The sequence below is a fragment of the Pelodiscus sinensis genome, chromosome 32 (genome assembly GCF_049634645.1).
Source record: "Pelodiscus sinensis isolate JC-2024 chromosome 32, ASM4963464v1, whole genome shotgun sequence".
NCBI lineage: Eukaryota > Metazoa > Chordata > Testudines > Trionychidae > Pelodiscus > Pelodiscus sinensis.
The window spans coordinates 1,779,086-1,801,474 of NC_134742.1; the positions used below are offsets into that span (position 1 = coordinate 1,779,086).

The window sequence follows — 22,389 nt, forward strand, 5'->3', positions numbered from 1 at the left end:
GGGCTGGGGGTAAGTGGGGGGCGGGGGGAGGAGAGGAGGGGCGGGGTGAGAGGAGGTGGGGGCGGGGAGGCTGTGGGGCGGGAGCACTGGGGGGTGAAGTGGGGGGCAGGAGGAGAGGGGGCTGTGGGGCGGGGGCACTGGGGGGTGAAGTGGGGGGCTGTGGGGAGGGGGGCGCAGGGGAGTGAGGGGGGATCAGGAGGGGGGCGGGGGGCGCGCGTCAGGGCGGATCCGCGGCCCAACGACTCGGCAACGGTCGCAGCCCGGCTTCGAAGCCAATAGGAGGCGGGCGGGGGCGGGCGGTGTGAGGCGGCCAATGGGAGGGCAGGAAGGGGGCGGGGCGGGCGGCGCGCTGGGCTCGGCGGCCAATGGGAGGGCGGGATGCAATCTCGGGGCGGGGCGGCTCCTCTGCGGTGAGATCCCCTCCCCCTCCCGGCCTTCCTCCGGGGTCTCAACTGGCGGCCAATGGGAAGGCGGGGTGGGCGGAGCCCGCGGGCCGGGCGGCCAATGGCAGCGCAGGGCGGGAAGCGCGGCGCGGCGCGCGGCTCGTGTGAGGGGAGACCGGCCCGCGCTGACTGGCCAGATCCCATGTGAGACCCTCGGGCCGGGGGTCGACGGGGCGTCTCCTGGGACTGCCCCCCCCACAACCGCTGCTCCCCAAACGCTCTGACCCCCCCAGACACGGCACCGAGCCCGCCAACGAGCAGCGCGGACACCGAATCCCTTCAGGGCTGCAGCTTCGAGCCCAAATGGGACCTTGTGACTCATCCCGGCGGGCCCCCGAGGGCAGTGGCAGGAGGACGGGCCGGCGACGGCTCCCCAGGTAACGGTTCCTGGCGCTGGGCTGGGCGGTGGGTAGGCGTCATTCATTGCAAACCGTAGAGCTGTCGGGGTCGCGCGCCAACGGAGCCGAGAGAATCACAAATTTCAAACCAACCGACAGCGCCGAGCTCGCTCCGACACGTTAAAGTGGGGCTCAAACTTCCCCTAAAACTGGTCTGAATTCCGCTACGCCGCCGATCCAGGTGTGTGCGCCCCGGCGTAACGCACGTCCCCCGGCAGAGCTAACGCCAAGCGTTTCAGACAGCTGGCGGGGGCGGCGTTTCTTAAATTAACCCCTGTCCCAGGTTCAGCCTTCTCCGACGCCGTCCCACGGCAACGTGAGGCACAAATCGCACCGCCCCGCTTTTGGGACTAGCAAGGGAAGTTACCAAACAGTGACTTTATGACAGTTTTGGGGAGGAGATTTATTTGGTCGATTTAAAAAAAAATCAAAGTCCCGTGAGCAGTCACGGCAGTGTTTCTGCTGCAGAAATGTCCCCTGCACCCAAACGAGGACTGAGAGAAACCGACCACGAGACTCTGCCCTTTCCTAGGCCTCCACCTGCTTGTGTGTCCAACCAGTCCCGGGCACCGTTGTCCATTCCCCCTGCTGCAGGCTCACAAAGCGTTCCCTGGCCGGCCGGCCCGTCCCCTCCCTTTGTCTTATGCTCATCCCAGGACTCCTCACGGCTCTCCCCCGCGCTTTGCCGTACATGGCAGCCCACCCTGCACAGCCGCCTGCTTTCCCCAGGCACCTCTCTGTTTCAGTGGGGCGTATTTCACTTTGCCAGCCAGTCCTGGATCAGTTCTGTCCCGCTTCTGCGAGTGCCCATGGGTCCGGCCATGCCTGGGGGCCCAGATCCGCCCGCAAGGCCTCAGGACAGCCCAAGGGAAATGCCGGATTGTTTCAGTCCGTCCCTGCATGCTTCACAACCCCCTACACAAATAAAAATACACCCCCTTGTACCCAGAGGAAGGGCCTCACCACAGGGAAGAGGCTGCCACCCCTATGAATGGGTTCCGGAGAGCGTCCACATGGCCTGCTTGCTCTTGCGTAACAAGATTTACAGTAAAGCGTGGGAAGAGGGGGCTTCTTTTCTAACAGGTGTAAGCTCTCTTGCGCAAGAGGGCAGTGTGGGCACTCGGCAGGGATTTCTTGAGCAAGAAACTCCTATGGCTAAAATGGCCACCAGAACTTTTTTGCGCAAGGAAGTGTCCACGCTGCCATGGACGCTCTTGCACAAAAGCACAGCTCGCACACAGCCATGTGGATGTGTTCTTGTGCAAGACTTCTTGTGCAGGAAGTGTTGCAAGATGTTCTTGTGCAAGAACCCAGCAGTTTAGACATAGCCAGGGAGTCCAGCTTTTGCTTTCCCAGCCGCAGCAAGAGGAACCTGAAAGGCGGGTACCTCAGGCGGTGGGTATGGCAGGCGAGGGAAAGGCATGGGCCTGCCCTAAACAGCCACCCCGAGTGTTGGGGCCGCGCAGCCCTGACCCTCAGTTGGGGTTGGAAAGGGCAGGGGGAGGTTGAAGAGGCGTGGTCTCAGGGGAAGGGGAGTTGCTCCAGGTGGAAGGGGCGGGGCTTTTGCTGCCTTCCCCAGCTGGGCCGTCACCCCTTCTTCCCTCTCCCCCACGGCTGGGACCGCTCAGGCCAAGGAAGTGCCCCCGAGAGACCCAGCAACCTGGAGTGACTCAGACCAGCCCTGCACTGAGGGAAAACATCACTGCCAGACACGCGACTCCAGCCACGAGAATTCCCTTCCTGCTGACGAGGGCTCCTTTAGCATTTGATTAAGTGGTCCTTGCTAGACCTGCTCAATCACATGCCAGAAAATCGACCCCTCCCCCCCACCTCTCCGGCAGCCTCAGTTTCCCCAGGAGTACAGATGGGGGCTGAGCTGAGCCGCCAGCCCGTTTTGGCAGGGCAGAGCCTGCCCTAGTAGGAGTCCTGTGGGGATTCCCAGCCTCTCTGGGGTGGAGAAGACGCACCTCAACCCTCCTTGTTGGCTGGGCTGGGATCCCCTCCGGCCTGGGCAGGCACCGGGCAGATGGTCAGGGGAACCGCACTGATGCCCCAAGTGTTGAGATAGGGACTGAAATACGGGCGCAGCGTCCCGGAGAAGGTGCTGGTGAAGGTGAAGAGATGGCACCTGTCAGTCACATTGTAAAACGAGACCTCGCCCGCCTCATAGTCCAGAAAAACCCCCACCCGGCTGGGCCTGACGTTCACAGGGAGGGGGGTTAGGGGCCAGGTACAGGCCTTGTATTCCCCGTCCCTCAGCCACATGGTCCAGTATCCATCCTCAGGTATGAGTGCGACCTGCCCCTTCCTGCGCACCGATTCCCTGCAGACCCCCAGAGTCCAGCCTGTCTTGTCCCCCACCTCCACCTCCCAGTAACGCCTCCCGCCCGTGAACCCCTCGGCGCCCAGCACACAGGGACACATGTCAAATCTCTCCGGGGTGTCAGGCAGATCCTGGCGCGTGTCTCCGTGTCTCACGCTTTTCCCATCCTCAGACAGGACGAGTTCGGGATGAGCCGTGTCTGGATCCAGCGTCACGTCCACTGGGGAGAGAGTCACGGAGTCAAGGACGGAGGCAGGGGCGGATCCCTGGGGTCAGTGGGAAATTAACCTGCCCCCCCGTTAATCGCTGTGGGGGGGACGGGTGTCTCGGGTGTCAGGGCCCCTCTGCCTGGGAGGAGATGATGGGGGGGATGGGCAGGAGCAGCGGAGGAGGGACTGGGAGGGGGCAATGGGAAGTAAGAGGAGCAGGCACCCAGAGGGCAGAGGGGGTGAAGGCAGGACCCCGGGTGTGAAAGTGTCCTGTCCCCTCCCCGGGGCTCCCTGCCTCTTTGTCTTTGTTTTAATGCATCACACCCATGCTTGGGCTGCGTCCAACGTGTTTATTGTCCATAACCCCAGTCCCATTCGGACTTCACTGAGGCCCGAACGCCTCTCGGAGCACTCCTCGCCTTCCCACCGCGGGGCGGGAAGTAGGGGGACCCGGGTCCGCCCTCGCCTCTGGTTCCAGGCCCTAGGGTGGGGGAGATCTCTTCCTCTCTGCCTCCTGTGGTCAGTGGGGACACCGCCCGCAACGCACTGATCCACGGGCTTAAAAACTCTGCCCTGAGCTTCTTCCTACGCGCCCTGTCGCACACCAGGGCTAACGCGTCACAAGTCGACCGCGTCCCGCTCTGGACCCTTTTCCCCGGAGGCGTTCAGCCCACTGGAACCCGGGCAATCCCCGAGCTCCCTCCTTTCCCAGCTGGGGGGTTGGCTCATTTTAAACCCCGTGTTCCCGGGGTTGCCCCGCATCCGGGGCGCGGCCCCGCCAGTGCCTCCACCCCCGCCCCTGGCTGCGATAGGCGGGTTCCCCCTGCGGGTGCTGGGGCGCCTATGCCGGTGTCTAGCCACGGCGCCATGCCCCTGCTGGCTTGTTCCCCAGACGCCAGAGCACCTGCGCTGGCATCTGGCCGAGGGGCCATTTCCCCACCGGCTTCTGCCTCTGGCAGCGAGTCCCAGGCCGCATCTTCCAAATGCGCAACCCCGGCCCAGCCGCCGCCAGAGCTCCCCGGGGAAGTCGGCGTTCCCAGGCGCTCACCGCCGTGGGGGACCAGCAGTTTCGGGGTGAGGAGCCCGCCAGCTCCGTCACACCGGGGATGAGGGGAGGTTTGCAGAAGAAGGGGACAGACCCTGGGCGGGGCAGAGGGGTGTGAGGCAATGGGGAGGAGACCTCCAATGGGGCAGGGGGGTCTAGGGGAGGGGATGAGCAGTGGGGCAGGTGCCAGGACCAAGCGGGGGGAGACGGATGACAGGAGGCACAAGGGGAGCAGAGTGAAGCAGGAGCTGGCTGGGGCTGGGGCTTTTAGACCAGGCTGCCAGATGGGCCCAGGGTGGAGATGGGGGGGCAGAGGAGGGCGGCTGAGGACCGGGGGGGGGGGGGGGCGTATTGAGGGAAGGGGCTGGTGCCTAGAGGAGAGGTGGGGCCAGAGAGGAGGAGAGACAACTGCTGAGGGAACGGTGATGCTGAGGCGCATCAGTGGATGGGCTGGACACCAAAGGGGCAGGGGTCATGGCCATGGAGGACTCTGGGGGGTGTAAATGAGGCAGGGGCTGGGGGCTTTCACCCCAGGCTCTGCAAGCGTGTCAGATTCGGCCACACAAGCGGGTCAGATCCAGGATGGGGGGAGGGGCTCATGCCTCAGCTCTGTCACTGCTGACCATCTCACATGCTCTCTGCTGAGCTCCCCCCGCCTCCCCTCATCCAGCCCTGGGGGCTCTCATGCCAGGTCCTGCCAGGCAGCTGGTCCCAGAGCCAGGTTGACCAGAAATTGCTTTGTGAGCTTCATGCCCCCCCGCCGCGCTGACACAGCCCCACCCTGGCCTTAGTATTGCAAGCCCCAGTGCCTCCCAACTCGGAGAAGGGCCCCCCAGTCCAGTCTGACCCACACGAGGACACCTCCCCTCCCCCTGTCCCAGGCGAGGCCTGCCCAAGGAGCAGTGGGCCCTTGCTGCAGCCAGGGAGATTGAGGCTGGACGGGAGGAAACCCTTCCTAGGTCAGGGCAGTGATGCTCTGGGCCCAGTTCCCGGTGCTTATCTGTTGCTGTGAACCACTCTAGGGGTGGGGGTTACACAGGGAGCCTCATTAAGTGACTTTTCCCTGTCCTCTCCAGCCCTGCATGGCTCCAAGGCTGGCTCAGCTGTTCTGAGGCTGGGGCCTTTACATACACAGAGAGCCAGACAGCTACCCTGCCAGGAGTTGGGGCTGCCAATACCAGGCTTGGCTGTGCGGATCTAACACCAGCAGGCAGAACTGAACCTGGGCCCTCGGGAACTTAGTGCAGGAGCCCCTGCAGCATGAATTACAAGCCAGCCAGCTCCAGACTAGGGCTGTAAAATTGACTCCCCCTTCCTCTCCCTGTCAGCGGCCTCACAGGCCCCACACTGGTGTCTGTGTAACTCCCTGGGAGCCCCTCTCTGGGCAGCACACTACCCCGGAGAGCACGGTCCCTGGGCCAGCGGTGCTGGGAGGAGACAGCGGAGCCGTCAGCACCAATGCTGGGCAGCTACGAAGGCCCCTCCTGCAGGGCCCAGGTACGGCCCTTTCCCAAAGGGGGGCATGTCCCTGCTCTGCAGCAAACCTGGGGCATCGCCCTGCTGACAGTGCTGTCAGCTGAGAATTGAGACTCTTGGGAAAACGCGCCCGGCAGCGCCAGGAGCCAAGTGTGCCCAATGAGGGGGGTCTCACTGTGGCTATGATACCAGCAGGTTGGACAGTACCTGCGCAGAACTGGGCGCATCTCCACCCTGCAACCAAACAGAGAGAGGGGTGAGTCGCCCAGTGGGAGACAAAGTCACGCAAGGGCTGTACGGGGCAGGGGGCAGGGTGGAAGTGAACTTACTGAGCTCGGCCTGGAGTTTGCCTGGAAACAAAACAGAGAATCGAGTCACATTATCCTGCTGAAAGGAAGCGAGTCCCAAAGACCCTCACGCAGGGAAGTCCCAAGCCTTAGATTGAGCCTGGACGGGGCGGTGTTCTCAGCCAGACCCCAGCACCTCCCGGGCAGCACAAGAATCGGTACGGGATGAAAAACAGGACCCATCCAGCCACCTGGCCACTTTTTTGGAGATGAGGAGATTATACCAGTACGCAGTATTCAAGATGTGGGCGACCCATGGATTTAGCTAAGGGCAATAAGATAGTCTCCGTCTTGTTCTCTACCCCTTTTTTAATGATTCCCAATATCCTGTTTGCTTTTTGGACTACTGCTGCGCACTGCATGGACGTCTTCAGAGAACTAGCCACCATGACTCCAAGATCTCTTTCCTGATTAGTTGTCGCTAAATTAGCCCCCATCATATTGTATATTCTTCTACATGTCTGACAATTTTATTCTTTCTTATTGTTTTGACTAATTTGCCCGCTACTGATGTTAGACTTACCGGTCTGTAATTGCCAGGATCGCTTCTAGAGCCCTTTTTAAATATTTGTTTTACATTAGCTATCTTCCAGTGATTGGGTACAGAAGCCGATTTAAAAGATAGGTTACAAACCAGAGTTAGCAGTTCCACAATGTCACATTTGAGTTCTTTCAGAACTCTTGGGTGAATGCCATCTGGTCCCAGTGACTTGTTACTGTTAAGTTTATCAATTAATTCCAAAACCTTTGCTAACGACACTTCAATCTGTGACAATTCCTCAGATTTGTCACTTACAAACGACGGGTCAGGTTTGCGAATCTCCCTAACAGTCTCAGCCATGAAGACTGAAGCAAAGAATTGATTTAGTTTCTGCACTATGACTTTAATGTCTTTAAGTGCTCCTTTTGTGTCTCGATTGTCCAATGGCCACACTGGCTGTTTAGCAGGCTTCCTGCTTCTGATGGACTTAAAAACATTTTGTTATTACCTTTTGAGTTTTTGGCTGTCTGTTCTTCAAACTCCTTTTCGGCTTTTCTTATTACGTTTTTACACTTAATTTGGCAGTGCCTATGCTCCTTTCTGAATTTCCTCACTAGGATTGGACTTCCAGGTTTTTAAAAGATGCTTCTTTATCTCTCCCTGCTTCTTTTACATGGTTGTTAAGCCAAGTTGGCTCTTTTTTAGTTCTTTTACTCTGTTTCTTAATTTGGGGTAGACATTTAAGTTGGGCCTCTATTGTGGTGCCTCTGAAAAGTGTCCTTGCAACTGGCAGGGATTTTACTTTAGTCACTGTACCTTTTAATTTCTGTTTAACTAACCTCCTCGTTTTTGCATAGTTCCCCTTTCTGAAATGAAATGCCAGTGTTGGACTGCTGAGGTGTTCTTCCCACCACAGGAATGTTAAATGTTATAATATTATGGTCACTATTCCCAAGCGGTCCTGTTATAGTTAGCACTTGGACCAGACCCTGTGCTCCACACAGGACTAAATTAAGAATTGCCTCTCCCCTTGTGGGTTCCAGAACCAGCTGCTCCAAGAAGCAGACAGTTAAGTTATCGAGAAATTTTCTCTGTGTATTTCATCCTGAGGTGACGTGTACCCTGTCAATATGGGGATAATTGAAATCCCTCACTATTATTGAGTTCTTTATTTTGATAGACTCTCTAATCTCCCTTAGCATTTCATAGTCACTATCACTGTCCTGGTCAGGTGATCGATAATTGCTATATTCTTATTAGAGCAGGGAATTACTATCCATAGTGATTCTATGGAACATGTTGATTCATTTCTGATTTTTACTTCATTTGATTCTACATTTTCTTTCACATATAGGGCCACTCCCCCACCCGCACGACCTGTTCTGTCCTTCCGATATATTTTGTACCCCGATATGATTGTGTCCCATTGATTGTCCTCACTCCACCAGGATTCTGTGATGCCTGTTATGTCAATCTCCTCCTTTAACAAAATGCAGGACAATGTAGCACTTTAAAGACTAACAAGATGGTTTATTAGATGATGAGCTTTTGTGGGCCAGACCCACTTCCTCAGATCAAAATTTTGATTTTGATCTGAGGAAGTGGGTCTGGCCCACGAAAGCTCATCATCTAATAAACCATCTTCTTCGTCTTTAAAGTGCTACATTGTCCTGCATTTTGCTTCAGCTACTCCAGACTAACACGGCTACATTTCTATCACTATCCTCGTTTAACATGAGGCACTCTCGCTCACCCATCTTATTATTTAGACTTCTAACATTTGTGTACAAGCACTTTAAAAACTTGTCACTGTTTATTTGCTTGCCCTTTTCTGTTGTGTCCGATTCTTTTTATGTCAGTGTTTCTCATCTGATCTGGCCCATACTTTATCCTCTTTCATCCTCTCCTCCTGACTAAAACCTAGAAAATCTCAATCAATAGGCTGTCCTCTAAGAGAGGCCTCTGTCCGATCCACGTGTTCCTCTGCAACAGTCGGCTTTCCCCCAGCCCTTATTTTAAAAAACTACATAGGATGAGGTGCAGGGTTCAAATGGAAGCTGAAGAGTGAATAGTCAAGGATAAAAATAAATCCCAGGGCATTATTTCAGTGCATGGAAACCAGGAGCCCTGTGAGAGAACAGATGGGGGCCCTGGATCAGTACCCAGGCGGAAGGGAACAGCTGAGGAGGGTAATGACAATGCTGAGAGACTGCCTGTTTTCTGTGTGTCAGTTTCTGCCACAGCGCTGCTCTGATCGGGAAATACAGCTCAGGCACTGGGTGTGAAGGGAGATACTGGAAGAAACTGGTAAGTTAAAGAGCCAGGAGCCACCAGAACCAGAGGGCAGCTTCACACACGCACACCCTCTCCCGTCCCCTCCCACTCCCATGTACAGGCCTGACAAAGCAGAACCCAACTGGCGTAATCTATGTGGCTTTCAGCAAATCTGTGGAAAGGTTTCTCATGGGTTATTCAGGGAACAAAGGCTCTGTCGCCCTGACCGCTTGTGTCAGCTAAACAATCATAGTAACATTCCCCTTCCCAATTCTTCCAACATTTGTACATAAACTTCAGAGACGCAGTTGAGAAAACCCTCGGGGTGCGATTTTCACAGCTGCCTAAGGAGTTTGCACGGCCAGTGCCCGGTAATTGAAGCAAGACTTGAGTTTTCAAACAGGGATGCCAGGGAGTACTGGACGACTCACTTCCCTCGCCTCGCTGCCTCTGTGTCAGGCAGCAAGGGGGGCCGAGGAGGGACCTGGTGCTGTGGTGTGGGGGAGAGGAGGAGTCAGTGCTGGGGGAAGCTGGTTTAAAAGCTGCCTTTGTGCCCGGCTCCTACTGTATTTAAACTGCGGAGCCGCAGCAGGGATAGATCCTGGTCCCAGTGCGAGCCGGGACTGAGCAAACCTTCCTGTATCAACTAATCGTAAGAGCTGAAGGGTGAAACCACTTGGCACAATTCGGTTCAGGCTTAACCGATTCAGCTCCCTCTTCCCCCTCAGCCCGGCTCCCCTGCCTGCAGCTCCTCCGGACACTGAATCAGAGTCCCTCATCCCGATAGTTCTATTTTGGGATTTGTTTTTAAATCCTTCTCACCAACCCCCTCGCCATCCCTCTTCTTATGTCACCTTTTGCTTGGTTCTGCCTCCAGAAGCAGTAACTGGCCAGGGCGATGAGACCAGCCAGGAGAGCCAGGATCACACTGAGAGCCACCTTCCAGGGGTTGGCCCTCGGGAAAAACAGCTCTACAAGAGAAAGTGTCATTGACGTGGGAGCAAACACACACTGCATGAAGGCAGGGCACTGCGCAGGGTTGGTGCTGGGACTAAGATGCTGTGCCTACACTGCAAAGTTTTTTCGGAAAAAATTCGCATAGGGTATGTGAACTAGGGAGGCTAATGTAGGCATTCGAAGTTGCAAATCAAGCCCGGGATTTAAATATCCCGCGCTTGAATTTCATCTTCCCGGCTGGTCACCATTTTTGAAATGTACAACTCCGGACTAACTGCCTGCGACTACACATGGCAGGGACCCGGTAGTTTGAATTAAAACCCTAGTTTGAACTACCTGTTATTCCTCCTGGGATGAGGTTTAACAGGCAGTTCGATTTAGGGGCTTTAATTCGAACTACATGGTCCCTGCCACATGTAGACGCGGTCAGTTAGTCCAGACTTGTAAATTTCAAAAATGGTGACCGGCCGGGAACATGCAAATCAAGCATGGGATATTTAAATCCTGGGCTTGATTTGCAACTTCGAAGACCTACATTAGCCTCCCTAGTTCGAACTAGGGGGCTAGTGTAGACATACCCTTACATCCACACTGCAATCGCATTCTTTTGAAAAAGACTGAAAGACCAGAGAGGTTTTCCGGCATCGGTAACCCTCTTTCCATGAGGAAGAAGCCTTTTTGCAAAAGAGCCCTTTGGGAAAAAGGCCAGTGTGGCTGGGTAGGAGGGAGTTATTTCAGAAGAAGAGGAAAAAGCACAGGTGTCCTGGTGGCCACTCCATCCATAGCAATCACAGCTTACATGCAAGAGAGCATCCATTAAGCGTGGACGCTGTCTGTAGAAAAAGCCGATCGCTTTTTCAATGCACTTTGGCAGTGCAGATGTTCTCTTTTAGAAGAATTTTTTTTCAGCAGATCTCTTCCGGAAAAGCTTCTTCCCAAAGAAGCCAGCAGTCGAGACATAGCCTCAGTGTTAACCAAGGTTTTTATCAAATAACAGTAAATAAAACCAAGACATTTTTTTCCTAAAAATGAAGACATTCCTAGGTAAGATTCTTCTGTCTGCTTACTATGGGCCTGAACTTTCCCTGCTGGTATTTTCAGATGACATCTAAGTAGTGATGCTTGGAGCCAATGCGGGGTGGGGGTGGGGAGTCTGCTCACCCCACCCTACTCTAAGTGGCTCATCTATAGGGACAGTTAGCAGACTTGTGTGGAAATGTGCCTTGCACCAGCCTTCCGCACACAGACTGACGCACCCCAGGTATTCCCGTTCCAAAGCGGGGAAGACTGAAGCACAGTGCAGAATCATTAATGCCCGCGGCTTAGTGAGAAGCAGATTCACACGCCCTCTGGCCGCAAATGGACCATTCACGGCACGGACGGGCACTGACCTGCTATGGAAACCGCCGACTCTCTCTCCTGGTTGAGACGGGGGTTCCGGACCCGGCAGGACACTTTCCGGCTGGACCGTTCCGTTAGAACGATGGCAATCTCTGTCCCAAACAGGCCCCCCGCCTCCTGGGAGCTGCTTTCCGAGGCTGATGGCAGGCGCTGCCCCTGCTGATCTCTCCACTCAGCCTGGGGCTTGGGGAACCATCCGGAGGATCGACACACCAGCCGGACCCCTCCGTCCTGATGTCCCTCCACCGCGATGTCAGGAACAGAGCCCAAATCTACAGAAGAAATAAAAGAACTTGTGATAATCCCACAGTGCCCAGTGCTCACCCACAGCTTCATTATCCTTCCTGTGTGAGCAAAAGCCATTTCCTGTTCAGCTAAGGACTGACTGTGGGTCAGCGAGTGGGACTCATCAAGTTAACCTGGGCAGGTTCCAGTGTCGTAGGGTTCTTAACGCCAGGGCTGTTCTCTGCACACACGTGTTCCCGTATGGTTCAAGTGGCTCGGATCACCCGGCCCAAACCGCTCTCGAATCAAGAAGGACCCAGCTCCAGCAAAATCCCAGAGCGCAGAAGTGCAGGGAAGGAATAGTTCGTGCACAGCAGGGCTGGGAGGGGTTGTCAGAGTGGGGGGGAAAGGGCTCTGTGACAGGCAGAAGAAACACAGATGCGGGGGATGGAATCTGGGGTTATCATGTGTGTTCAGCTGCAGTGCAAAACAAACAACGTGACTGCTTAAAAGTCATTCCCATCATGCATATACACGTAAATTAATTGCCATCATGAATATTCTAATGTTTCTCTGCCTACTCCTACCCCACAGCAACTATCACAGAGAGTAAGGGAGGGGGGGTACTGAAGAACCATGGGGCAACCAAGCGGCCTTGCCAAGCGTTCTCAGGCCTGGGGACTGTTCCTGGCTCTGCCCACTGACAAGGTGGCTAACCTTGGGCAATGCACGTCTCTGCTGTATGCCTTAGTTTCCCATCTGTAAAATGGGGAGAATGAGGTAAAGTTCTCGCTCAACACAGGGACTGCAGCAGCAGGGCAGGCAGACACATGCTGCTGTTGAAATCTGCAGGACGCTGCACAAACAACAGCATCTTCCTGTAATCATGTGATCTCATGTGCGTCCACCGACAAAAACTGTAGTTACCTCCTGGCCGCCTTAATTCTGAGTTATTTCCTGCACCAGCACAAGAGTGAGTTCAGCAAAACTCAGACATCTGAAAACCAGGAAAATCCATGGCGAAGGTTAATACCAAATAACCTTAACTCTGCCCCTTGGAATCTGGCAACGCCCCCTGGGAATTGACAGCATGCGCTGCCGCTGCATTCACTGGGCTCGGCGTAGCTGTAATGACTAATGCAGGGAATATCAGAGTCTATTGGCCAAGGTGTTGCTGTGCTCCGTGGAGGGGCAGGGGTACCCTGATGGATCAATCATGCCTCATTTCAGCGCTAAGCAGTGCAGGTTGTGTTCCTTCCCACGGGACTGTCAGCAGCCTGGGGTCGGACATGAGAGTGATCTCCAGTGCTGGGGGAGGGGTAAGTTCAGCCCTAGGCATGCATAAAGACACGGTAATAACCACATGGTGTTAATGTCACCTGACCAGTTAGTGGGTGTTTGTGTGTTAACCACGGGCTCAAATGTCAAATTTGGGCCACTAACCCCACCCCAGTCTCTGGCGAGTCACAGCGGTTTTCAAAACAATTCAAGCTTGAGTCGGGGCTTTTGAGAATTTAGGAAACAAAGTTGCTGACCTGCCACCAGCAGTTCCAATGAAGCTTCCTCATAAAAGACTTTTGACTGGAAAAAACACGTGTACTGCCCATTGTCGGAGGGTCGGACATCGCGTATTCTCAGGGAAACTTTCCCGTCGGCGATGTTGTGTTTCAAGAGCTCCGTTCTCCCTCGGTACTCTGGCATCTGCTCTCCGAACTGGTCCTGCCCGTCGCGGTACAGATGCACAACTGCAGAGAAGCGGGATCGGAACCACCTCACCTCCATGCTCTCGGCGCTCATCCGGGGGGAGAGGTGGCAGGACAGGACGGCCTCCCCACCCAGGGTAGCGGCAATGGGGCGCTCAGGTCCCGTCACTGTGAACTGTGCTGGGAAACGGACAAGGAGAAAATTTTCAGAGGCTAGTCTGTGTCGGCACAAACAACGGGGAGTCCTGCGGCACCGTGAAGCCCCTGATCAGTTCACATCCAGCTTTTATACCCAAACGCTTTTGTTTTCTTGGCCTCCTGGGATCTGGTCTAATGCAGTTCCTGCAATTCTCCCTGGGCTGGTACTTCCCTGGAGCTGTTACCTGCTCCACCCCCCAGGGATTGTGAATGGCAGATTGGAAAAAATAAAACACGGCAGATTGGAAAAAGAATCCCAACTCGACACGCAATAGGATGGGGACTAATTTGGCTCCAACCACTCAAGGGGGGGATCTTGGAGTCACTGTAGATAGTTCTCTGAAAACACTCGCTCCGTTTGCAGCAGCCATCAAAACAGCAAACAGCATGTTGCGAATCATTAAAAACGGGACAGAGAATCTCTTATTGCCTCTGTATGAAACCATGGGACACCCACAGCTTGAGCCCTGCATGTAGATGTGTTCGCCTAATCTCCAAAAAGATCTCTTGGCCTTGGAAAAGGTTCAGAGACAGGCAGTGAAAATTCTGAGGGGTTTGGAACGGGTCCCATCTGAAGGGAGATTACAAAGAATTGGGCTTTTCATCTTAGAAAAGAGGGGACTAAGGGGGAGGGATATGGTAGAGGTCTATAAAATCCAGATGCATAGGGAAGACGTGAATACGTCAAAGTGATTGATGTATTCCCACAATATAAGAACTAGGGCTCCCCCAATCAAATGAAGAGGCAGCAGGTTTAAAACAAACCAAAGGAAGTTTTTCTTCATGCACCGCACAGCCAACTTGTGAAACTCCTCGCCGGAACTAGATAAATTCATGGAGGTTAGGTCCATCAGTGGCTATTAGTCAGGTGTCCCTGGCCTCTGTTTGTCTGGGAATGGGTGACATGGGAGGGATCACATGATGATTCCCAGTTCTGTTCCCTTTGGTCTGACCCAGTCTGGCCGCTCTGATATTGCTAAATTCTGAAGCGGATAGGGGACCCCTCCGCATGGCACAGTTGCTATCCCAACCCCAAAAAGATACCTGGAAACGTGCGTCGGGACCACTGATGAAGGGGATACAAGAATAAACAGAACAGTCGTCAGGTGGATGTGAGCGTCCCCCAGGTATCTATCTCACGGTGCTCACATGTCAGCAAATGCCTGGATCCGAGTGGGGAGAAGGGGAGAGCTGGAAAGATCGGCCTGGCCTAGGACAGTCTGTGTCTGGAACAGTGTTTAGGGGAGAACTATCAGCTGTAGCCAACGTGCGTCAGGCGCTAAGGGGTGGGAGCGTGTTCGGTTTATTTCCCGAAGGGCCCGTCCTGGGTCACTTTGTTACCCCTTTAAAAATCTGCCTCCTGCTTTCCGTGGTGATGCTTTTCTTGTTTCCAACCTGAGGTGCGTCATTGCTAATGGTCAGGTCTCAACAAATTATGGAAAACCCTACTCGCCAGACAAAAAAGGGACTCGCCACCCTCCCCCACAAAGTGTTTTTTTAATGGCATAAATTCCTAATAAGAATAAGAACCGTAATTACTAATACGTTCTTAATAAGTATCACCCAAGTTATTAATAAATAGCTTATAAATGTCTACCTTTTCCTTCTGCTGCCATGTCTCCTCCCCTTGCTCCATTAGCTCCCCTGGTGCCTGCTGCCCCCCAACCCCTCACCCTCCTCTGCTGTCCTGACTCCTGTCCTTCTCGCTGCCCCCCTCCACCAGCCCTTCTCTCCCCCCTGTGCCCAGTCCTCCAGTAGCCCCACTCTGATCATGTGAGCTACTCCTCCTCATCCCCACTCCTAACACCTCCCTCTACACACCTGCCCTGCCTCTCTTCTCTGGTGCTGGTCCCTCCAATGCAGGTGTCTGCCCTTCTGCTTCACCCCAGAATCTCCTGGCACCTGCACCCTCCTGGTGCCTCTCCCTTCCCTCACTGCCCCCGCCCTCTTTGCCCTCTTTTTCCCTGATACCCACCCCCTCAGCACCCTCTGCCCCCATTCCCCTCATGACCCTGTGCCCTCTCACATGCATTGCTCCAGCTCCACCTTCCTCATGCCCACCCCTTCTTTCAACTCTTCGCCCAGCACCTCCCCCTCCTACTTCTAGCCCCCAAAGCCCTTCCCCTCTCCCCTCCCAGCAGCACCCTGTCCCCCTCCCACTGACACCTCCCCTCTTGCCTTTTTCCTCATTGTCTGCACTTGGCCCCCTGGCATTTGTCTCTCCTGCACCCCTGTCCCTTGGTGCCTTCTCCTTTCTTCTTCTCCTGACCTCCTCCCCTCAGCACAAGCCCCTTCCCCATATTTTCCCCCTCCCCTCCTCTCCCCACAGCCCAGCCCAGCCCCTTCCCCTCCCCCAGGGACAGCTCTAGGTTTTTTGCTGCCCCAAGCAAAACATTTCCCCCCCCCCCTTTGTATGTTGTCTTTTACACGTTTGCATTTTGCAATGGTTTTGTTGTTGTTTTAGTTTTAGTTTTTGTCCCGGCATTTTAGCCCTATAAATAGCAAATAGCGTTTTCATTCATTTTTTTCCATAAAGGCCAAAGGCGCTTCAAGTGAACTCCCCCTTTCACTAAGTGCTGGGTCACAGCAGCTTTTTCCCTGGCAGATAACTTTTCTTTATCCGCCCTCTCCAGACCACTCATGATTTTATAGACTTCTATCATATCCCCCCTCAGGTCTCCTCTTTTCTAAACTGAAAAGTCCCAGTCGTTTTAACCTCTCCTCACATGGGACCCGTTCCAAACCCCTCATCATTTTAGTTGCCCTTTTCTGAACCCTTTCCAAGGCCAAAATATCTTTTTTGAGGTGAGGAGATCACATCTGTACACAGTATTCAAGATGTGGGCGTACCATAGTTTTATACAGGGGCAGTAAGATATTCTGGGTCTTATTTTCTATCCCTTTCCTAATAATTCCTAGCATCCTATTTGCCTTTTTGACCGCCGCTGCACACTGCGTGGAAGTTTTGAGAGAACTGTCCACGATAACTCCAAGATCTTTTTCCTGATTTGTCATAGCCAAATTAGCCCCCATCATACTGTACATACCCCTCTCCACTCTGAAAATTTACCATTTATTCCTACCCTTTGTGTCCTGTCTTTTAACCAGTTCTCAATCCAAGAAAGGACCTTCCCTCTTATCCCATGGCCATGTAATTTACACAAGAGCCTTTGGTGAGGGACCTTGTCAAAGGCTTTCTGAAAATCCAAGTATACTATATCTACTGGATCCCCCTTATCCGCATGCTTGTTAACCCCTTCGGAGAACTCTAACAGATTAGTAAGACAGGATTTCCCTTTACAGAAACCATGTTGACTTTTGTCCAACAAATTATGTTCTTCTACATGCTTCATAATTTTGTCTTTACTATTATTTCAACTAATTTGCCCGGTACTGAAGTTAGACTTACCGGTCTGTAATTGCCAGGATCGCCTCTAGAGCCCTTTTTAAATATTGGTGTCACGTTGGCTACCTTCCAGTCATTACGTACGGAAGCTGATTTAAAGGATAGGTTACAAACCACAGATAATAGCTCAGCAATTTCCCATTTGAGTTCTTTTAGAACCCTTGGATGAATTCCACCCCGTCCTGGAGATTTGTTAACAGTAAGTTTTTCTATTTGTTCCAAAACCTCCTCTAATGACACTTCAATCTGGGACAGTTCCTGCACCCACAAAGGACGGTGCAGATTTGGGAATCTCCCCAATGTCCTCAGCCGTGAAGACAAAGAAATCATTTAGTTTCTCCGCAATGGCTTTATCGTCCTTGATTGCTCCTTTTATAGCTCGATCAGCTAGGGGACCCACAGGTTTTTTAGCAGGCTTCCTGCTTCTAATGTACTTAAAAAACATTTTGTTATTTCTTTTTGAGTTTTTGGCTAGCTGTTCCTCAAAATCTTTTTTTTCTTTTCTTATTACATTTTTACACTTGATTTGACACTGTTTATGTTCCTTTCTATTTATCTCACTAGGATTGGACTTCGCTTCTTAAAAGATACCTTTTTGTCCCTCACTGCTTCTTTTACATGGTGGTTAAGCCACGGTGACTCTTTTTTAGGTCTCTTGCTATGTTTTTTAATTTGGGGTATACATTTAAGTTGGAACTCTATTATGGTGCCTTTAAAAAGTTTCCATGCAGCTTGCAGGGATTTGGCTCTAGTCACTTTGCAACTCATTTCATGTTGCGCCCGGTTCCCTGCTGCTCCACCCACCATCAGCCAGAGGAGAAAGGAAACCCAAGAACCCATCCTTCCCGGGCGCTCGCGTAACCGACCCCAGGCGGATTTGAACCTGAAGCCTCTGGAATTAGTGCAGGAGCGTCTCCTGTGTGAGTGAAAAGCCAGCGAGCGCCCAGCTAAGGCTGTAGGGCAGATGTATTATCGTGGCTGTAAGGAGTCTCAGTGCCACGAGCTAGGGCCATGCCCCACACCCGGCAGTATGTGGGTTACAAGAGCACCACGGGGGTCACCCCAGGGGCTCTGTGTCGGTAGCAGACGTGATTACTGGGCCCCCAGCTGTGCCCGGTCATTCCTATGTGTCCTTGGTAGGACTGAGCAGATGAGGATGGCCACATAGAAAGGAGAAGGCCGGAGCACCTACCTGGGACCAGCCTGGGAGCCCACAGCACAAGGAAGATCATGAGGTAGCCAGGCAGCACGGAGCCTGGGGGGGACGCGGGATCCTTCCCCGTCATCGTTGCTGGGCCTGGGGGAACAGGAGCAACAACAAACCAGCGGGCGAGTGAGGGGGAGGCAGCGACAGCCCCTCGGCCGCTTGAATCTCCCGGCCCGGCCCATGGCTCAGTGATACGACCACTAACGCGCTGCCCAGTACACACAGACTCAGAGTCGGGGGATGGGGCCTGGTTCCCCATCCTGGGGAAAAGTTGGCGGTGCAGGAGAGGCTGCAGGTGGGACGCTCCCAGATGAGCTTCTGGAGGCTCCCCAAGCTCCTGCAGGCTGGCCATGCCGGCAGCCCCGTGTGCCGCACCAGAACCGTAGAGTCACTGAGCCCTAGGACTGGAAGGGAACTCGAGGGGCATTGAGTCCAGTCCCTGGTCCTCACGGCAGGACCAAGCACCATCTAGACCATCCTTGACAGGTGGATCCAACCTGCTCTTCCATATCTCCAGGGATGGAAACTCCACAACCCCCCTGGGCAATTTATTCCAATATTTGACCCCCCTGACAGGCAGGATGTTTTTCCTAATGTCCAACCTAAACCTCCCTTGCTGCAGTTTAAGCCCCTTGCTTCTCATCTTGTCCTCAGAGGCTCAGAAGAACAAGTTTTCTCCCTTCTCCTTATGACTCCCTTTTAGATACCTGAAAACGACTCTTATGTCCCCCCTCAGTCTGCTCCTTTCCAGACTGAACAAGCCCAATTCTTTCAGCCTCCCCTCCTAGCTCATGTTCTCTAGACCTTGCATCATTCTTGTTGCTCTTCTCTGGACTTTCTCCAATTTCTCCACATCCTTCTTGAAATGCGGAGCCCAGAACTGGACACAGTCCGCCAACTGGGGCCTGCTCAGCACAGGGTAGAGCGGAAGAATGACTTCTCGTGTCATCTGAAGAAGTGGGCCGTGCCCATGAAAGCTCATGATCCCATCTGCAGGTTTTGTTCGTCTATAAAGTGCTACCAGACTATTGGTTATTTTTTTTTCAGCTGGTTGGTGAAGTTATTGAACAGAACCGGTCTCAGAACAGAACCCTGGGGAGCCCCACTTGTTCTGCCCTTCCAGCAGGACGGTGAACGGTGAATAGGCAAGAGGCAGCCAGGCACATCAAAGGGGTGGCTGGAGACGTGCTGTACCAGCTGTGCTCGCTCCCAGGGGAACTTCTGGGGAGGCGTCTACATCCCAGGCCCCCATTGGCCCTCGCTCACAGTTTCGCTTGGATGTGCAGGGCACCCCCCCAGTCTCTTGCCCTGAGTTCACCATGCTCTGACCTCAGCATTCCCCCCCCCCCCCCCCCGGCCCTGAGGTTCCCTCCCCAGGAGGCTGCGGTGTGACAGTGCCTGTCTGACATTTCAATGACTCTCACCTCTTTGAGTGGGAGATCAGGCAGGAGTAGGGTTGCCAGGTGTCCGGTTTTGAACTGAACAGTCCTGTTTTTGAGCTTCCTGTTTGGGAAACAAATTGAGACACTAGAAATGAGCAGATAGAACTGTCCGGTGTTTTCTCCATCAGATGGGATGTCGATCGGGGTGTCATATCAAGTGTGTCCAGTATTTTTGTTGAAACCATCTGGTAACCCTCGGCAGGAGCCGCACCCAAGTGAGAAGCAAAAACCAACCAAGCAACCAAAACCGGTAAAACCCCTCCCTGATGTGGCCCCCGACTGAGAGGCAGAGAGACCTGCCCCACGTCCCCCTGCGCAGCAGAGCCTGGGGGGGCGGGCAGGCGAGTATATTTTGTGCCTTCCAGGAGACACCAGCGGGGGATCCCCAGTCCTGGGGTGAAGCCCTGATTCTTGGGGGCTGGATCTAGGCCAGCTGGAGGGTTCCTCACCCCCATCCCTGCACCCCCGTCCACAGCAGCAGGACCCAGCCCTGGAGCAAAGTGCGGGTCTCGCAGGGACCCTACCTGCTGGGCCGTGTCTGCGCCGCTCCGGGCTCCCCGGCAGGTCCTGCTGCCCCCAGCAGTCCCGCCCCTAGGCAGAGCCCCCAGGCAGGGTGCCCCTCTCCTGGGCCGCAGCGTCCGTCCGCGCACGGCAGGGTCCTTAACGCATTTTCCAGCTCACGGAAGCGCCATCCCAGCAGGAGCAAAACCAACTCACACTGTCCCCGCGGCGGGGACACGGCAGCTTCTGGGCCAGCAGGCTCAGTGCCCACAGGTGGGTCCCCCTGGACCTTGCTGTCCTTCCTTCACTCCTACAGTGCAGGGGGGGCTGCCTCCAGCCCCCTCAGAAAGTGCCCCCGGCTGCAGGGTGATTCAGCATCCGAGTCTGAGTCGTTTGGACGCTGGACGGGTGCAGGACGCAGCTGCCAGGGACTGGAGGCTGCAGCAGCCTGTAATGTGAAATATTGATCAGCCAGGAGAGGAGCAGCCCTTGGCTGGGTGCCCACAGCCTGGAGTATTGTCAGCCGCAGGATTTCTGCTTCTCCCAGCTCCTTCCAGAAAGAAAACACTGGGAGAGGGGGGGAAACAGCCCAGCCGGCGCCTGGCCCTGGGCCCAGCACAGAACCGCCCCCCCTTGCCACGTCCCTGCTCCCTCCCCGACTTCCCAACGCCCCCCGAGACAGCTGCACCCCTGGGAGCAGCGGGCTGGCTGGCGGGGAGGGGAGCCGGATTGGGCCCTGTCCATGCAGCGGGAGGGGGGATTGGGAGGGGTCTGACCCCACAAGGGGGTCTCCAGTGAGGTCCAGGTGGCTGAAGTTGCCCAGCGGGCCAGACCTGCTCCCATCCGCACGTGCGACCGGTAGCGACACCCTAACCTGGCCGGGCACTAGGGACGTGCAGGGGAGCCTGCGACCAGTGAGCGTTGGGTGACCGAGGCGCTGGCCAGTCCACCGGTGCCCTGGGCTGGAGCCGCCCTGTCTGAGCCCAGCCGGCTGGGGGGAGACGGGTCGGGCAGGGCTGAGCCTGGAGCAGCCAGCGGGACCCTGGCGCCAGGGGTCCAACTTGGCCGGGGCAGGCCAGCAGGGACCCCACCCCCGCCCCAGCGGCCCAGGCGGTTACGGGTTCAATTCACCAGTTCACCTGTTAACCTGCAAGTGCCCGTGTTGCTGCTCGTTGCCCCCTCCCCCCCTCCTCCGCCCCATGCTTAGCACGAGCCCGAATCCTTCAGGGCCCAAGCCAGGGGTTGCAGAGCCAGCTTAGCCGCTCGGAGGAGGTGTGTGTGAAAACCCCACAGGACACAGTCCCACCGGACTAGACCCCAGGGCACCGTGCCAGCCGGACCGGAGTCCCCTGGGGGCCCGGCTGCTCCCTCGTGGGGGGGGGGGGGACCTGTCCTGACCGAAGACCCTTCCTGGGTTTCATAAAGTGGCAGGCTCCAGGGAAGGTTCGGGTCTGTTTTACGCCCTGGTTCCCCCAGGGGGGTGTCCCGCCTGGAGGGGCCTCACACCTGGCTTCAGCCCCACAGCCCGGGGGAATCGGGGTGCGAAAGGGACCCGCCGTTCCCTGCAGCCGCCCGGTCGCCCGCCTCGCCTGGCCAGGCTGCACAACAGGAGCAACTCAGATGCCATCCTCCTGTTGGCTTGGAAGGAGCACACCCTTTAGACCGCCCCAGACAGCACACCCTGGCGGCTGTTTTTGATGGGGGGGTGACTTGCCACTTTTCACGAGCCACAGGTCAGGGGCGCGCGGGAGGGGTAGCATCACCAAACACACCCCAGTTATCGACTGAACCTGGTGGTCCCGAGCCAAGATCGGGACTAGATCCAGCCCGGGAGGAGCAGCCCCGTGTGACGCAGCAGGCGGGGGCTGAGCGGGGCTGTTGCTGTTGCAGGGGCCGGTGGCCTTCGAGGAGGTGGCCGTGTATTTCACCCCGGGGCAGGGGGCGCTGCTGGGCCCGGCGCAGAGACACTTCTACTGGGCCGTGATGCAGGAGAACTACGAGATGGTGACCTCGCTGGGTAAGGAACCCCGCTCCCTCGGGTATTCGAAGCAGGGGGGAAGTTGCTGATCAACCCGAAATCAGCTTGGAGTGGTATTTTCCTCCTTTTATATGAAACACCGGCTCCTTCTTACCCCCAGGGATTTTGTGGGTCCTGCCCTTCTGTGCCTGGGGCGGGCAGGCTTTAAAATGGGAAGAGGTGGGTCAGAACTGGAGTGGAAAAATCCTTCCGTTTGGGGATCCCTGAGTCATCTGCAAAAGGAAACTGCACCAGGTTTCCCCAGAAGGTCTCCTGGCCCATTTCCCCAGCTGTTGGCTGCAGACGAGGCCCTTCTCCCACGCAGCACATCTGGCA

General features: G+C 55.2%; 2 protein-coding genes across 3 annotated transcripts in view; both read right to left on the minus strand.

Annotated features, from left to right (window-relative positions):
• LOC142823149 (butyrophilin subfamily 1 member A1-like) overlaps nt 1–22,389 on the minus strand; it is a 46,599-nt gene that overhangs the window by 18,957 nt on the left and 5,253 nt on the right. The window lies entirely within an intron of this gene.
• Nucleotides 1,243–21,196, minus strand: LOC142823144 (butyrophilin subfamily 1 member A1-like). 2 transcript variants are annotated; one of them, XM_075913670.1, is made up of 9 exons: nt 20,253–21,196; nt 19,518–19,596; nt 18,079–18,183; nt 13,115–13,462; nt 11,345–11,626; nt 9,851–9,967; nt 6,224–6,244; nt 6,102–6,128; nt 1,243–3,384 (listed from the first exon to the last, which is right to left on the minus strand). In XM_075913670.1, exons 3-9 carry the CDS (start codon nt 18,170–18,172, stop codon nt 2,810–2,812), a joined length of 1,464 nt encoding a protein of 487 aa, XP_075769785.1. In that variant the 5' UTR covers nt 18,173–18,183; nt 19,518–19,596; nt 20,253–21,196; the 3' UTR covers nt 1,243–2,809. The 2 variants fall into 2 exon arrangements, with proteins under 2 accessions (XP_075769785.1, XP_075769784.1); XM_075913669.1 differs by having other exon boundaries at nt 20,060–21,196.